General features: G+C 35.3%; 3 protein-coding genes across 3 annotated transcripts; 1 reads left to right on the top strand and 2 right to left on the bottom strand.

Moving 5' to 3' along the window:
- Positions 1–62: 62 nt before the first annotated feature.
- Positions 63–6,215, bottom strand: LOC104890216 (flavin mononucleotide hydrolase 1, chloroplatic). The gene is made up of 7 exons (XM_019248877.2): positions 5,853–6,215; positions 4,335–4,410; positions 2,679–2,730; positions 1,527–1,641; positions 1,365–1,435; positions 574–661; positions 63–438 (listed from the first exon to the last, which is right to left on the bottom strand). The coding sequence occupies exons 1-7, from the start codon at positions 6,086–6,088 to the stop codon at positions 297–299; spliced, it is 780 nt and encodes a 259-aa protein (XP_019104422.1). The 5' UTR covers positions 6,089–6,215; the 3' UTR covers positions 63–296.
- Positions 6,216–9,827: 3,612 nt separating this feature from the next.
- On the top strand, positions 9,828–13,353 carry LOC104890217 (protein TRIGALACTOSYLDIACYLGLYCEROL 3, chloroplastic). Its single transcript, XM_010675613.4, has 10 exons — positions 9,828–10,331; positions 10,762–10,890; positions 11,020–11,115; positions 11,195–11,278; positions 11,361–11,422; positions 11,527–11,602; positions 11,756–11,863; positions 12,272–12,447; positions 12,535–12,619; positions 12,790–13,353. Exons 1-10 carry the CDS (start codon positions 10,140–10,142, stop codon positions 12,826–12,828), a joined length of 1,047 nt encoding a protein of 348 aa, XP_010673915.1. The 5' UTR covers positions 9,828–10,139; the 3' UTR covers positions 12,829–13,353.
- Positions 13,354–14,301: 948 nt separating this feature from the next.
- LOC104890218 (receptor-like protein CLAVATA2) lies at positions 14,302–17,434 on the bottom strand. The gene has a single exon (XM_010675616.4). It carries the CDS (start codon positions 16,705–16,707, stop codon positions 14,512–14,514), a length of 2,196 nt encoding a protein of 731 aa, XP_010673918.1. The 5' UTR covers positions 16,708–17,434; the 3' UTR covers positions 14,302–14,511.
- Positions 17,435–17,644: the final 210 nt, after the last annotated feature.

The raw sequence follows: 17,644 nt of genomic DNA, 5'->3' as shown, positions 1-17,644 counted from the left end.
ATCGTGATGCATTATAATACTGATCTAGTCAAGCTGAATAACTTTCAGGAGAGATTATAACATGAAAGAGAATAATGAAGTATTATATATAAAAAATGATACATTTACATTACTGTCCTTCCCTCAATCCCTCCACCCCATAAAAAGAAAGACATATATACATTTAAGAAGAAAGATAAGGCAACACATAGAGGAAAAGAACACCAGAGGTTCATTGAAGTGTAACGAAACCAGTAACTATTGAGTTCTGCAAATGGAAGAATTTAGAAAATTAAGCTCAAAATGTTGTACGTCTTCTATGAGGTCGTCTCATGGTGCTTGATTTCTTCTGCAGAAACGTTGATACCAAGGAGAGATAGATCCTGACGCAACACATCTGCACCTTTAAATTGCAAGCCGACCATTCCAGCACTAATTGCTCCCTCCACATTTTTTGCCCTGCAATAAAATTTCGTCCCAACAATTATATGTAGATATATAAGGCCTAAATACTTTTTCAAGGAGACGACTCTTCAGAGCAAGCATTGTAATACAACAAGACAAATATGAGAATAACCATGAAGCAGCATTTACCTGTCATCAATGAAGATACAGCTTCCTGGATCAACCTGAAGGTATCTGAGAACTTCGCGATAAAAACCAAGGTCTGGCTTCTGTTTTCCTGCAGTGTATTTTTCAGAATAACCAAATGAACACTAAAACATCAAAGAATAAAGAAAGAAAAAAGATAATTCTGGACACATCTCCATACAGGGAAAGCTTATAACAGGGTGTGATAGCAGCATAACATCATCAAGTTAAGTCCTGTTTTTTCAGATTTTTCAGCTGAAGTTCGCAGTAAATCAACATGAAATGAGAGGCACTATCAAGTAAGGAAAATAATCCTGAATGTCATAATGGTCGCTTCGTCAATCAAAAGGCTTGTAACAGATAAATGGAACAGATTGCAGAAGATGGCATAAATTTTTCCAAATTCACATTAAATGGTTTTACCTCATTCATATTTCTTTAGTTTACGAAGTACTCTTCCACATAACATGATCAAGCCTACCACTATATGAGTAAAAATATGTGGTGATTCAATAGTTATATATAAATATGTTTCATTAAGAACCTGATAATAAATAAATAATTGTATGCCAATTTGGCAATACCAAGACAGAAGTAATTGAAAAGATGATCTAACATTGCACCTCCCCATTATACAACGGATGAAGCGGCAAGAAGGACGTGATTGACATTGAATGAATTCTCAGAAAGTCATGGCAATAAGAAACAGATATTCTGTAAAACAATGTTGAAACCGAACTGCGAACTACAACTAAAGTCATTGGACATAAACTAGTAGTGGTAGTGCAATATACCTATTGTACAGGAGCAGAATGTCCAAGATAAGTAAGTTGATAGCTTTAACTTATCCTCAATCATTTGATACCTGTTAAAAATTCATAAAAAACGTAGTATGAAACAGAAGTTAACAGAAAGATACTCCATTTCATAAGAAACTGAAACAGATGAACAAGTACCAGACTGGATAATTTGTAAATGCGTGCATTTCATAATTGTTAAGTTTTAAACCATGGAGCAGTTCTTCAATACCATCTAAATAGGAATATCCACTTTTCACGCAAGATTTGAGGCCTACAAAGACAATTATAAGGCTTCAGTACCGTAATAAAACTAAGTAGCACATAATCAAGATATCTATCATTGTAAATTACAAATGAGCTGTTGACAAAGGAAGAGAACAGGACATTGAAAAAGAAATACAGATAGATCTTCAAATGTAGACTATCGCTCATCCTTTAACAGTCATAATTGACTTAATGGGATAAGAAAAAGGTTCCATCCAGACTCTTATGACATGACACGTAAGCCTGTAAGACACCACTGTAAGAAGTAATACGATCAACACCATATATCTATAAGGCCCACAATAAAGTATTCAGCTGAATGAATCAGCTTCGCCAGAGCACCATCTGTTTGGAATTTGGTCTATACGATCTTCCTGTAACACTTGAATACAACTCAGTTAAAGTTCGATTCTCCTCTCATTCTAGTCTCATACATATTGTTCGAAGAGCTAACATAGATAAACTCTCATTCTAGTTTAAAGACACAGTACACCAGATCTTATCCAATCTTCATATGGTTTTTCCTTTCAACTTCAGCAGGCCTCCATTTCTAAAATGAAGTATATACATGCTTTCACTGACAAAACCAAACGAGTCTCTTTATGACCAATGACGACTGAAGCAAAAGTTCCAGAAATCAACATTATTAATGAGCTCCGAGCCATGACTGTATTGAATACTATAGCATGGTAACTAAAGCAAAACTTTAGAATCTACAATCCCATAAAACAGACTTCAACGTGCTAGCATAATATTTTAGAACCTAAGGTCAAAAACAGACTACACAAAGAATAAAAAAAATCATTAATTTTTCTGAGACTGTACTAGAAAAGAGAAACCAGATCCGATCAAAGGTACCAACAGCAAGTTTAAGATTCGTGAGTTGTTTTTCTGATAAAACACTTCACTGTCCCCAAAAGTTTGTCACTATAGAAGCTCCAATCTTCAAAACATTTGTGATACCCATGCACAAAGGAAATTGTTCAGCAACTCAAAACTGAGACGCAGTCATGTATATCATGATCAATAAGAATTCCAACTCACCTCCCAGATCTAGGTGTCTTCCGTCTTTGAAGAACTTCGTAGCTAATTCATCCTGCAGGCACACTAACAAGTCAAAGAGGATAGGAGGGATGATGAATAATAGTCAACAATCAGATTTGGAGTCAGCAGAAAATCTGAAGTCCTATCTAGATGCCCAAATATACCATATCAATGTTTTAAACTTTCAATAGACTGTCGAAATATGTCCTGACCAAGTTCTCACATATTTTATCCACGATTTTCAACTCTGTCTAACTATTGATTTCACAAAAAACAACATAATTTTAAGCAAGTTACTGGACTATTTTGCCAAATTGTGGCTACTGCCTTGACATTTTTTATCAAACAGAATTAAAAGGGTGCCATACACACTTCAGCTCATACATTAGCCAAAGACCAAAAATAATTTGGCTAAAGCGTTTTCATTTCTTAAATCTTTTCATATAAAAAAAGGCTTTGGCCATTTTATCTGACGTCTTTACCACAATCTACAGTCTATTCCGCCCTAAACTCAGAACTTAATATCCCAAATATATCCAAAATATGGACCCTCAAAAAGCCAGATGCTCAAGGTTTTCTACCCTTGTGAAATTAATATCCAACATTCGGAAAACAGGCATCTCTCTCTTTCCAAATTTCTCCAAGTCTCTAAGATAAATGGGTTAGTGGTCAGTGATGCACGACCTCCTTAGATGGAGAAGGCCTCAAATAAAAGTTACAATGCCCACCAACTGCATGACAGGTGTCAAATCTTTCTAAGTAGCTGCTACTGTTCGCATATCCTTTCAAGCAAGCCTGTCCTGATTGCTTTGAATCGGGTGAGAGCAGATTACTATTGAATAGCTTCATTTGAATGAGATATCTTAAATCGTTCCTGGAATCATGAACGTCTTGTGAAAAGGCATCCCTTTTTAAGGAGAATTGCAGCTCTCATCTTGTTGACTGACTCGAGCACAATACTCATCCAAAGCAAAGTGAAAACTGACGGAAGTATAAAAAGGTTCCCTAAACTCGGTCAAAAATGAAGATATGAGAAACTTGACTAAAGCAAAGATTGTCTTCTTAACTCACAGCTGATAATGGAAAACATATTGGAGCGACATCAAGGACCTAAATACATATTGGAAAATAACTATTTCAGAAAGCCAGTAATAAAGAAATTTTCTCTAGACATGAGACTAAGTTATGCGCCTATACGCAATTAAGCCACTGACCAATCCAAACTGTAGATTATTGAGCTTTAAAGAACATTCTGATTTAATTGTCACTTCAAGCAAGCCCGATAAAACAATGACGTGAAAGCAAACTAAACAAATGAGACCCAGTTTGCAACTTAAAATTGGCCAAATAAAACTTGACCAAGATTCACAATAGGTGTGACAGTGTGAGTCACTAAATGCCACCAGCCCATTCAAGTAGCTGTGGGATGATCTACAAGGAGAAGGGAGTGTAGATATTTGGATTTTGGGCAGTTCGATATATTAGAATGCAAAAGGGTTAATTTAGAATAGATGAAAAGCAAAGCAAACAGGAAGACTGTCACACATCTAGCAACACCCATCTTTGACTAAAGATCAGAGAGAGCCATCAGACTGCTCCAAAATAAAAATAAGTTTCACACAGAAGATATACACTTTTTTAGCATTCACCATATACCTCATTAATCAATCCCTTTTCAAACTCACTCCAGGCAGTTGGATGCTTGCACTCCATCAATTCCTTCATGGACATGCTGAGCATGAAAATCACAACAGACAAGACAACAGTAGTACTTTAATAAACAACCATCTAGCAAATGATATAGCAGTAACACATTGATTCATGACCTCACTTTTCAAATATTACACTGATTCTTCAGGTCAAACGATTAAAATGTACTTGAAAAAAAAAAAGAAACAGATAAACTAAATCAACAGTTTATTCTGCAGAAGCAAAATCAGCATAATTGCCCAAAACTATCCAGTGAGCTACACTCAGAGCAATCTATTACTCCTATTACTGAAATAGTATTACAGCAATTCAAACCCAGAGCGGATAGACACCACGAAAGAAATAAAAAGGTATGTAGAGAAATGTATTTGGCTACAAAGTCGGAATTCTCAAGTTTTTGCACCTTTCACATTAGAAAGATCAGACAAATTAACAGGTTTCCTTTGTATAACTTGGATAAGGAATACTATCAAGCACATGTCAATAAATAACAGAGTCGAAAGCATCTAATATGAACTCTAGTGAACTCTTTAATGACTACCATCTCCTACAGCAAATGAATAATTTTACAAAGAGGCATATGCTCCTATTATCTCTTCTAACCATAAGTCAACACTCCGATTAAGTCACTAGTTTGAGCACTTTCAGCAGGCTCACTATAACCTATCTAACAACTTATAGCACATCTGCACCAATCTAACATTTTCATCCCCTGCTTCATTACACAAATTCATGTGCAGAAAGAGTTCTTCAAGCACAAGATGGTCACTATAAGTCGATTATCAAAACACTAAACCTCAGCCAATTTTTTCCCTGCGAATGAGAATGATTATTCAAACATGCTTTAAAATTCACCATACAAGTGCACAATGCACACATACTATCCAAATCTATTCCATATTAATCCTCCATTACTTAAAATCCATAACTTTCATAAATTCCACCTTATTTTCCAAACTACCACGCCACCACCCCAAAGTCCCAAATGCATCTAATGAAACTCCCCCCTAGAATAACAGATGAAGATCGCGATACCAATACAACGGCCAAAAATACACTTCAGGCTTAACCTGCAATTACAGAAAGGTTAGACCAGAAAGCCAATAAGATTGACCAACTCACATCAATTCAGAAGTACAAATCACTGAATCAGTGACATCCCCAATCAGTTACACCCTACATCATAATAATCTCAACTTCAAATTCTATTGGCATAAAAATACCACAATTTCAGTAACTTCCATTACTTCTGAAGACCATTTCTTATTCTCCAGAAACATATCAGAAAGCTTCAGCATTTTTGCTAATAAACACACAGACAATAAGGACCTTAATTCATCCAAATCAAAATAACTTGTAAAAAAAAATAAACACAGCTATAAAATTCCAAACTTTTCCTCATTTAACCAGAAAAAACACACATTTCCCACATAAAAATAGGAAAAACAATGGATTAAAAATTACCCAAAAAACGCTGGAATATCCTGGTAAAAGGGATCACGGACAATAGTATCCATTACATCAAATAGCAAAATTGGCAACTTTCTCTTCTCCTTTGCAGCAGAAAAGTCAATACCAGAACTAAAACTGCTACTATTATTGCTATCTTTCATGATTGTTGATAATCTGGGATTTGATTTTGGTGGGTTTAAAGAGAAATTAAGTGGGATTGAAATTGTGGGTTTGAAGAAAAGAGTCATTCTATTGTGAAATAATCGTGCTTTTGAGTATATAGTCTGAGATTTTGACAAAGTTGCAGAAATACTTGCTAACAACACAAACAAGTAATAAAGACATCACAATTTATAGGATTTTCATGTGGAAGGTAATTACCAAATGTGCGTGATACTGCCCTTTTTCCAGTGTATTGATTGGACAGGTTAGTCCAGAATAGTATAATAATAATACCAAATCTTAAAACGTGAAACTGGCAGCAACAAATAACGATATGATAAGATATGCTAAGAGAGAAACCAGATATGGCGCCGGTTTAAATGCCTGTTAATTTATGATTTAATCAAAACAATCAAGTGATCAATCTAGGGAGGGCAATATAGGAAGGATCTGAGTCTGATTTTCCCTCCGGTCTTTATTATATTATCCGTTTCTTTTGCGCAAAGTTTTAGGAGAAATAATGTTATAGGACATAGAAGGAAGATAAACTATTATTTTATGTGAAAGTTGAATGTATATGTGATGGAAAGTTAATGGACTCATTCCAAAAATAGAAACAAAAGAAATGGATAAACTAATAAGGGATATCTCAAAAAGGAATACGAGTAAACTAACAAAGACTGGAGGTAGTAATTCATATCTGAAGATGTGAGAATATGATCTAAAGAGGTGTAGCGGTGTAGCCGATATAAAATCCAATAAACCCAACCTGGATTTGATTATTATTGCCACATCGTCGATTTATCGGCTAAAATTTTGAGTTTTGTGTTTTTAAGTGATAAAATATTCTAGATCCGACTCTATGTGATCTAATCCGAGAAAATAATAATCTGTTGGAAATCCAATACAAAGGAGATTGATTCTGATCTAAATAAAATTCGGATAAAGGTGGATCATATATGGAGTTTGTGAAATTCAACTCGGTCTGAACCACTACCTTCTTTAACTCCCTCGCTTCTATACGATATATAGCTTAGGGTAGACCTTGTAAAATGGTTGTCGAATTAGTTTTGAATTTTTTGTAAGTTTGTGTTCATGTTAATTCTGGTATCGAGTTGATAACTTTGATCATAATTCAATATATCTAATTTCGCGTCAACTCAATAAATTAGTGGCTCCAAATTACTTTTTAGTTTGGGCATGAATCATGAGTTGGTGTATCAATTATTTTAATTAGTGAAAGTATTGTATCAGACGGTCTGACCGAAACTTTCGGTCGGACAACAACAACAACCCACAATAACTTTCTCTCTCCTGCGTCTGGGTGTGCTTCCTGTAATTCCAAATTTCTTGGAATTTATTGGGATATTATTATCTTCGGTATGTATACACTTTTATGCTACTGTAGGAACAATTGTGATAGTAATAATTAAAAAAAAAAGGTGGAGGTTTGGCTAAGATTTGTGAAAACCATTCTTGAAGACGCCGAATTCGAAGAGGAAACCGATGGCGATAACCATCAAGATGAGGCAAATACATAACATGCAAATCTTACTAGGACAACACATCTTTCTTTCTGCTTTATGCTTCTTTCTCTCTTTTCCTTTGCTCTGACCATCAAGATGAGGCAAATACATAACATGCAAGTGGTGTAAAGGAATTTGGTATTTGGTAATCTAATTTGGTGAGAGATTACTTGACTTTGAGGGGGAGGGGGAGGGGTGAGGTAGGAGTAGAGAAGAAGATAGTAATAATTTGGTGAGAGAGTACTTGACTTTCAGTTGGTGTGTAAATTCTTTCAGCTTGTGTTGTTTTTCTTTCATTTGGTCTTCTGTGCTCTTTCAGTTGGTGTGTAAATTCTTTCAGCTTGTGTTGTTTTTATTTCATTTGGTCTTTTGTTGACTTTCAGTTGGTGTGTAAATTCTTTCAGCTCGTGTTATTTTTCTTTCATTTGGTCTTCTGTGTTCTTTCAGTTGGTGTGTAACTTCTTTCACCTTGTGTTGTTTTTCTTTCATTTGATCTTCTGAGTTCTTTCAGATGGTGTGTAAATTCTTTCAGCTTGTGTTGTGTTTTTTTCATATGGTCTTCTGTGTGTGACGTCCGATGAGAATGGTTTGTCAGACGAATCTGACACAATACCATCTCTTTTAAATATTAGGTAAATAGATTATTTCAACCACTCTAATTTAGTATTAATCAAAACCACAAGCGACCTATTTCAGTATTTTGTAGTAAATACTAAATTATACAAATAACATTAGTTTGAAATACATCTCCACCTAAAAAAAACCCACCTTGCCAAATGGTAGGCTCAATCAATTTGGGATTGACACGTCAACATTCATGTCAATTTTCGGGTTGGGTCAATTTCACTATCGGATCAACAACTGCAATAGATGATAGTAATTCAACATATTTAATCCCGAGTCAACAGCTCATGATAAGTTTACATTTTGCACATGAGTTATTTTAGTAAATACTTAAAGAGTTTGTCTTGTAAGAGACCGCCTACTTTTAAATTAAAATTAGGCAATGGTAAATAATCCAATATTATAAAGAGGATTAGTCTAATAATAACTAGGTTAATTTCTTTCGGTGACTAGGTCTACTTTTATATTAAAATTAGACCGTCTCTTTTAATAATTTTTTATTACTTAAAATATACATGAATAAATAGTTATTTGCATATGTATGTGCATAATACAACACAAATTCGTAGATGATATTTCTACAACAACTTATAACCAAGCTTGTTTAGGGTCCGTTTGGTAGAGTGTAAAACGTTTTCCTTGAAAACTATTTTCCTATTTTACATTGTTTGGTTTGGTGTAAAATATTAAAATGTAAAACTTGGGATGGAAAACCATTTTCCACCCATTGAAAACATTTTCCCCCAAAATTGGGAGGAAAACATTTTCCACCACTCCTCTTTGTACATTCCTTTTACTACCTCTTTCATTTTCCTTGTTTTCCATCATTTTTCTTACATCGAACCAAACAACGGAAAACTAATTTTGGAATTGTGTTTTCCATTGTAAATTGTTTTCCATGAAAATCATTTTACACTGAAAATGTTTTACGCCCTACCAAACGGAGCCTTAATGTATGGAACCCTTAAATAATTAATCCATGCTCATGTCAATCTAAATGGAATTTAATCATCTATTTAACATAGGTAAGTTTTTATTTGCTTGGTAATACTCAAGAGGATGATAAGTTACAAATTCTAACTCATAGCCTAATATGACACAAGAACTTGATGCATAACCAATGATTAAAATATGTGTAAGGTTAACTAAATTGGCAAACTTCAAGATAATCGATGTGGTAGCCATGTAAAAATTATTTAAGTTGATAACTTAATTGTAGATTACTCAACTTGTAAGTGCGACACGAAATAAATTTGTATAAAAGAAAAATGTAGCGATTAATTAAAAAAAGGGTAAGAAGAAATATTTGATTGTAGCACCAAGCTTTTCATTTTGTTAAGGTATTGAAATTTGTGTTTCTACCAAATTCCTCACCATATACAATGGGGTTACTAAACGCAACATCACTTTACTAACACAGCCCAAAAAATCCCTATAATCAAATTATGAAGGGTATTTTAGGTATTTTACTGGACTGCGTTAGTAAAGTGAAGGCATGCAATAACATGCTAAAAGCATACACAATGGTTAATCCAAAATTTTGGATCATCAATTATTTTAATATTTCCTCTCTCCTATCCTTTACGAATTATCTTTGTTTTTTAGCCTCTTTCCCGATTACCAATTTCTGGGACCCAAAATATCTTTAATACTTCACTTATTCATCTCTAATCAACGAGTTAATCCACATTATAACTGCTACATTGTCGATTCGACCAATTTACATCACAAATTCACAATTTTCGCTTCTAATTTTCTGGGTTTCCATCAAAACCCTGAATCCTTCCTCATTTTTGGTGGGTTCGACTGATTAGTTGATAATTCATAATAGGGTTCTTAACCTACCCAAAATCCCAAATTTTAGCTACCCAGAAATTCAATTTCTCTCCTTTCAATCAGAATATGTTCCAATGAATTAACTTATCCTTATTATTGCTCAAAAAAAATCTTCTTTTTGGTTTGTACCCAAATATTATATCAATCAAAAATGCTTTCTACATCAAGCTCAGCTTTGTTTCTTTCACCTTCATATCATGGGTATTCTCGTTCTACTATAAATCATAATGTTGAAGTTTCCAACATGTCGAATTTTTGGGTTTCAATGCAGAGGAAAATTGTATGTTCTTGTATGACATCTTCAAGAAATGTGAGCGATGGATTTTCCCCTTTTAAATTAAGTGTAAGTTTCTTTCTTTTTTTTTTTGTGATGCAACAAGCAGACAAGCTATTGATTTTGCAATTTGCTATCAATTTGTGAATCATAGATAAATAAAGTTTGATGCTTCAATTGGTCTAAATTTGCTAACTTGTACTTTATGCTTTTTCTTTAGTTTCAGTAGTAGCTACCTGATAATTATGCTTATATCTGTAATTTATTTGATGGGTGTTTTGGATTATAGATTATAGGACATGGGATTGATGTCATTGACACTTATTAGTTTCTCAATTTGTTTATTTGAATTTATATTGTGTATAGCTTTACTTCAGTTTTCAGTAAAGAATTTCTTGTTTATGTTTGTTTCTGAAAAAAATTAGTTCTATGTAGTTTTTTGCTGGTATTCAAAGTAAAGCTTCAAACTTGGTTGTGTCTTTATTATCTTTGGTGTCAGGATTCTTCTGATATGAAGATATTGAACTCAATCGACGAACCCGAGGATGATTCAGATGTGCTTATTGAGTGTAAAGATGTGTTCAAGTCATTTGGGGAGAAACACATTTTAAGAGGTGTAAGCTTCAAGGTGAAGATTTATCTTCTCCATATGTTATGTCCTTGTAGGTGAAGAGTAAAAGTTTTGACCATGCTTGATTTGTGGAGACTCTCGATTTTCATTCTTGAGATGTTTCTTGATATTTACATCTGCTTGTAGATCAGACATGGGGAAGCAGTTGGAATTATTGGACCTTCTGGTACTGGGAAATCTACCATTTTAAAAATTATGGCTGGACTTCTTGCTCCGGACAAGGTGAACAATCTCTCTGAAGTCCGTTTGCATTTGGATTATAGTTTATTTCATGTAAATTAGTCTGACAATGTGGTTACAGGGTGAGGTCTTTATCTGTGGGAAAAAGAGAGAGGGATTGATCAGTGATGAGGAGGTCTCAATATCCGGCCTTCGAATTGGCTTGGTAATTGTATCTCATAATTACCTTTCTTTATTAGTGTAGTGGTGTAATATGGTTGCTCACTTCTGTACTGTTTGTTTGACAGGTCTTTCAAAGTGGTGCATTGTTTGATTCTCTTACTGTGCGTGAGAATGTTGGTTTTCTTTTGTAAGAGGCTCTCCTCGTTATTCTTTGTCAGTTATAATTCTTTTGAGAATATCTTATGGGTTTGATACTAAGTCTTGTCCACATTCTTTCGTGTGATGAATTAGGTACGAAAACTCCAGGATGTCAGATGATCAAATTTCGGAATTGGTAACTGAAACTCTAGCTGCAGTAGGACTGAAGGTATGTTTTTACCAGTGCACGTGGTGATCTTTTTCGGATTTAGAAGTCTTTGTGGTCATTTTTCTTGTTTATGTCGATTATTGCTACTTGGGTATGTGCATTGCAATGTGGTGACTTTGAACAAGATTAGAGTAATACTGTAATTATTTGCAGGAGGTTGAGGATCGGTTGCCTTCTGAGTTGTCTGGAGGGATGAAAAAACGAGTTGCCCTGGCGCGTTCTATTATCTTTGACACCACAAAGGATACTGTGGAACCGGAGGTATGTTTTTTACTCTCTCGCTGAAACATTTATTTGACAATATTATTGGAAGCATGTCATACACATAGCAGCTATAATGGATAATCTTACATCACCATTAATGTGAATCCATCATCAACCGGTTGATTTATAGTTATTTGGTATCTTCCCTATATATTATGGCTGTGAAATTATTTGAGTCAATCAATTTACTTGATGTAATTGGAAGTATCCCGTCTTTTTATTTTTTTGTTAGGATCTTTTGTTGTAGTACTTTATGATTGACAAGGGGGGCCTGTAGCTACATCATTTGCCTTTGTTACATATGCTCCCTTTTGTATATTATCAACAATAAATAAAATGTATTAGTATTTGAATGGGTTAAGGACGTTTGTTTAATAATACGGTTGCTTGCTACTGTTTCGACAGGTGCTTTTGTATGATGAACCAACTGCTGGACTTGATCCAATTGCATCAACTGTTGTTGAAGACCTGATCCGTTCTGTTCATATAAAAGGTGAAGATGCTGTTGGCAAGGTTGGAAAGGTTGCATCTTATATAGTTGTGACTCACCAACATAGTACCATCCGAAGAGCAGTTGATAGGTAATGTGCCTCATTCAATCTATTATATTGCATGTCCTTTTTGGAGTTTTGATCCATTACCATCACTGATGATTTCTATTGATTCAGGCTGATTTTCCTACACGAGGGGAGGATTGCTTGGGAAGGATTGACCCATGAATTTACCACCTCAACTAGTCCCATTGTTCAACAGGTAAGTATCATATCAGTACTTCGAAAATTAGATGCCATGTCTTAATCATCTTCTGCTGTTGAGACATGTAAAATTTGTGAATGCATGAAATGAACAATTCATATATTTGAAACGGCAAGTTTTAATGTTAGATAGGTTGAACATTGCATTCTTATTTGGTGCACGTCCAGTTTGTATCAGGGAGTCTGGAAGGACCAATCAAATATTAGCAAAGGCTTTTTGGAGAACACGAGTTTATTAATAGGGTGTCGACGTGCAAAGATATTGTGTTGTCTGTTAGAGAAGATGCTGGCGATTTCGCTATTGGTCTATAGAAGCTGGTTGTTCTGCAAATATAACAATGCAAGGTGACCAGAAGCCTCAGTAATGAGACTGAACTGACAATTGCTCCAACTCTCGCATGTCTTACTGATGATGCTACATGGAGGATGGAATGCAAAATCCAACAATGTTATTGTTTACCGTTCATACGGGTAGCCACACTTGTAATCAAGCCATCTGTGTTTGTCCTGTGATCTGAGTATATACTTGTCACACAAATTCATATTTTTTTTGTCATTCCATTTGTAATTCCTTAGGTAGTTCCTGGGTGGCAAGTCATTGTAGAAACTGAAGCATTAGGCTTATGTTAACCTAGGAACTGATGTAGCTTCCTTTTCTTGTCCCTGAACCTGATATCTTGAGGTTTCTGGCAATCATAGCGCATAATAATAATGTGTGCATTTTTGCAAAAAGTTCAAAGCGTTTCTTTACTGGTGCTACTGGCCACTGCCAGACAGGCAGGACCGTCTCATAAAATTAGGGGCCCTGTGCTAAAATAAATTATAAAGATTAATTTTTTTGGTGAACAGAAGAGATGGAAAAGTTATAAATGGGGGGTTTTTGGAGGATAGAAGAAGAAAAACACCAAATAGGAATTAATCTCTTTATATTTGTAATTAGATTTAGGTTTTCTTTTCTTATTTTCTTTAGGCGGACAACTAATAGAATCGGACCCTTATATTTCGGGGGCTCTCTGCAGTTGCTCACCTTGCCACATGGCCTTAGCCGCCCCTGCAGACAGGAAATGCAAGCAAAACTCGTTTTGGAACGGGAGATATCATTTCTACTATTGATTATACTAAGGTGGTCATAAAAACAAATGACCGAAAATCTAATGGCTCATAATGATTTTGGGTTTTAGAGAGTCGGCCTAGAATCATTCTAACCATAGGATTTCCATGTTCATATCTTTTAAGACCACCTATAGAAATACCCACCTACCATTGTAGTGTTTTATTCAACTTATTTCAGAAAATAATTGATCTTTTTTATACTTTCCCAGAGACGTCTGGATAAAGCTGCAACCAATAGGATTTCTCTAACCTTCCCGGAAAAAAAAAAGGTTCAAAACTTCATACTACCTCCGTATTTTTTTAGTTACATCATTTGGTTTTGTGACACTATTCATCAACCAACTTTGTTAAATTATGTCGTATTATTATATAAGAAAAAACATAGTCAAGTGAAATTTTGTTAGATTCGTCTCGATGCGAGGATTCTAAATATCAAATTTTTTATAATTTTTACTTATACCCAATAATAGATATTGACGTTCAAAGCATCGTCTCGACAAATGTGAAAAAGCAAATGTTGCAACTAAAAACATACAGAGGTGGTATTAGTTCTAAAACAAGTCGAGGTGAGTCAAAATTTGTTGAATAGAACACAAGCTATATCATCCACATTACAACTAACTTGAAAAGTTGTTGATTCAAGTTAGCATTAGCTCAAAGCCTCTAACAGTATCACTAAAAACATGACTTTCCTTCTCCTTTAGAGGACAAATATGAATCATAACTAATATAAATCATAACAAATGTACAAAAGTTTCTGTTCTCTATACAATGCACCTAAATTTTCGACCTAAGAATATAGTTTCTTGATCGTGGCCAACAGAAGAGAGCAATCAGGGTCACATAAAAAGTTACAGCAGCAGTTACACAGAAAATCCACACTGACACTGGCCCTCCCTCCAAATCATCCTTGAAATTATCTCCAGGAAGTGCAGGAATGGTTGGTGGTTGGCACTTTCCGGCAGAGACCTCAATGCATAAGGCTGGATTTCCGGTAAATGCATCAGGAAATCTCCAGTAACCCTGCTTCCTCGAGACAAATCCCGACAGAGAATTGTACGAAAAATTTAGCATAACTAAGTCTTGAAGGCTTGAAATATTAGCCAAAATAGGACCAGAAAGATAATTGTGTGACAGATCAAGAACCCTCAAATTCCACATCCTCTCTAAATCCACAGGAATCTGACCCTCCAGAAGATTATACGACAAATTCAAGTAATCCAATCCATTTAAAGTGAATAGACTCTCGGGTATCTTCCCATTTAGCTGGTTAGTTGATAGGTCAATTCCCACAGGTGAAAGTAAATCATAAGCAAAACTTAGCTCATTTCTATCCATTACCATAACAGAAATTTGAATCTCCTTACTTTCAGATGATAAGGAGTTCTGCTCAATATTCATACCACTGATAGCTGCATTGTTGAAATTCTTACTGACGTTGAAGGTACCATCAGGTATAAAGCCGGACAATCTGTTCCCTGAAAGATCAATTGTTCTGATGGACGGGAATGTGAAGAGCCAACTAGGTAGAGAACCTTCAAACTTGTTTTGAGCAAGCGACAAAAACTTGAGATTTAACCATTTGTTCATTGCATCATTTAGAGATCCCGAGAGACTATTGGAGCTGAAATCCACAACTTCCAGTGATCTACATCCAGCTAAGGTTTGAGGAATTTGACCAGAGATCTTGTTGTTACTAATATCTAGTATCTTTAAACTGTTCAGTGCATCAAGCTCTGGTTGTATTTCACCCGAGAGATCGTTGTTGCTGAGTGTCAATGCAAGGAGCTGGAAACACCCAACAATATTCAAAGGAATCGAACCTGATAGAGAGTTGTATGAAAGATCAATGACTTGGAGATACGTCAGATTCCCAATGCTCCCAGGAATCGCCCCAGTAAGTGAATTATGCGATAGAAACAATGCCTGTAAGCTTTTCAACTCCGTGATTTTCAGAGGAATGTCACCAGAAAATTGGTTGTGTGATAGGTCAAGAACAAGAAGCCCTGACTTGTCTGTTGTTTCTGCAATTTTGCTAGGAAGAGGACCTGATAACTGATTGTAACTCAAGTCTAAAGACAGAAGCATATCTGAGAACACCAACATTGGTGAAATCCCATATTTCAACCCATTGTTGGAGAGATTAAGCTGCCTCAGAGCTTGAAATGAGGACATACAAGAGGGAATCCTTCCAACAAGAGAATTGTTTGCCAAGTTAAGGATGCTAAGTGATTGTACACAAGCATTAAAACAAGGCAAAGTACCCGAAATACGATTAGAAGCTAGATTGAGGACCTCCAGAGATTGATGAAACGCACCAAGCTTCCCCGACAAATTATTCTCTGAAAGGTCCAAGTACCGAAGAGACTCCAACCAGAACAAACTCTCTGGTATCTCCCCTCCAAATGAGTTCGAACCCAAATCAAGTTTTCGAAGATTTCTCGAAAAATTACCAACCCACATAGGCAATATACCTCCTAGATACCTATTTCCATTCAAAATTAACTCCCTCAAATGCTTCAACCTCCTCAAAGTATCAGGAACCAACCCTCCAAGACCATTATGACTAATATCAAGCACCCTTAAACCCAAAAGATCCCCCAAACAAGGTGGAATCACAGAACTAAAGTTATTATGAGACAAAACAAGTGTTTGAAGAGATAAAAGGTTGCATAAGCTAGAACTAATAGTGCCAGACAAGTTCATATAGCTAAGGTTCACAGCTACAACCCGACCGGTCCGATTCTCACACAAAACACCGGTCCAATTGGTGCAATTGGACCCAACCCATGAAGCAAACAAACTAGGGTCTGCGTCAATTACCTTTGATTTAAACTCACTAAGTGAAGCTCTATCTTGTGGGTGAACAACAACAGCTGAAACTACACTAGGGTTTCCAAATATCAACAACATGGACAACAAAAATGGCATAAAAATATGTAAACAAATTCCACAACTCTTCTTTACTTCCATTAAAGGATTAAACTTGAAAGCTCACTCAAGTGGGTCCAAAAATAACCCCCACCACTCAAAATTAACAAAAAAAAGGAAAAAATCAACAACCCATTTCTATTACTTCCACATAAACTCAAATGTGATGAAGAAAAACTGAAAATTTAAGGTAAAGATAAGGTCTTTAAGTGTAAAAATGGAAACCCAGAAAAGTTATCTGCAAAAATGAAGTGGGTTTTTCTCAGAACAGAAAAATGAGGAGAGAGAGTGAGAGAAAAGACCTGAAGAAGGAGCTTAACTGAAGCAGAGGACGGAGAAATGAAGCTCATGTGACGAGGAAGAGGAACAAACATTCTTCTTTGTTGTCTACTTTATTGAAACTGAGCATTTTTTGCAATAACATAATACTAGTAACAATCAAATTGAGTGAAACATAAGTATTTATTACTACTAGTAGAGTGAGTATATATGATAAGTGTATAATTATAACGGAATTATGCTCTGTTTCCTAGTAGTAAGAGAATTAATTAATTAATGATGGAAACATTGATGTGAGAATTGAGAGAATTCTGGGCATTTATGAAAGTGATTAGTAATAAAGGGTTTGTGTATTAAATGAACAGTGAAATATTCTCTCTTTCGGCAGCTTTGTATTTGGAAGGGCCCTTTGTTTTTCTGTAAAATCGTGTGAAACTGAGAGTGGTATGTGTATGACTGTATGTGTGTGTGAGCCCCTGCTTTTTTTTTTTTTTCTTTGATAATTGCATTCTTATGTAAAAACTTAAAAAGCTGTGTATGAGCATCTTTTGCTTTCTCTATATCTCGCGTGATGTTCACGCATGTTCTCTTGTTTGCCTTTTCGTCTTTCGCTATTCGTCGAGAAAGTCTGTATGGCTAAATTTTAGTTAGCTAAGGCTCCGTTTGGTAGGGCGTAAAACATTTTCAGTGTAAAATGATT

This window comes from Beta vulgaris, chromosome 4 (assembly GCF_026745355.1).
Source record: "Beta vulgaris subsp. vulgaris cultivar EL10 chromosome 4, EL10.2, whole genome shotgun sequence".
Lineage (NCBI taxonomy): Eukaryota > Viridiplantae > Streptophyta > Magnoliopsida > Caryophyllales > Amaranthaceae > Beta > Beta vulgaris.
This window is presented reverse-complemented; position numbering and strand designations above follow the sequence as displayed.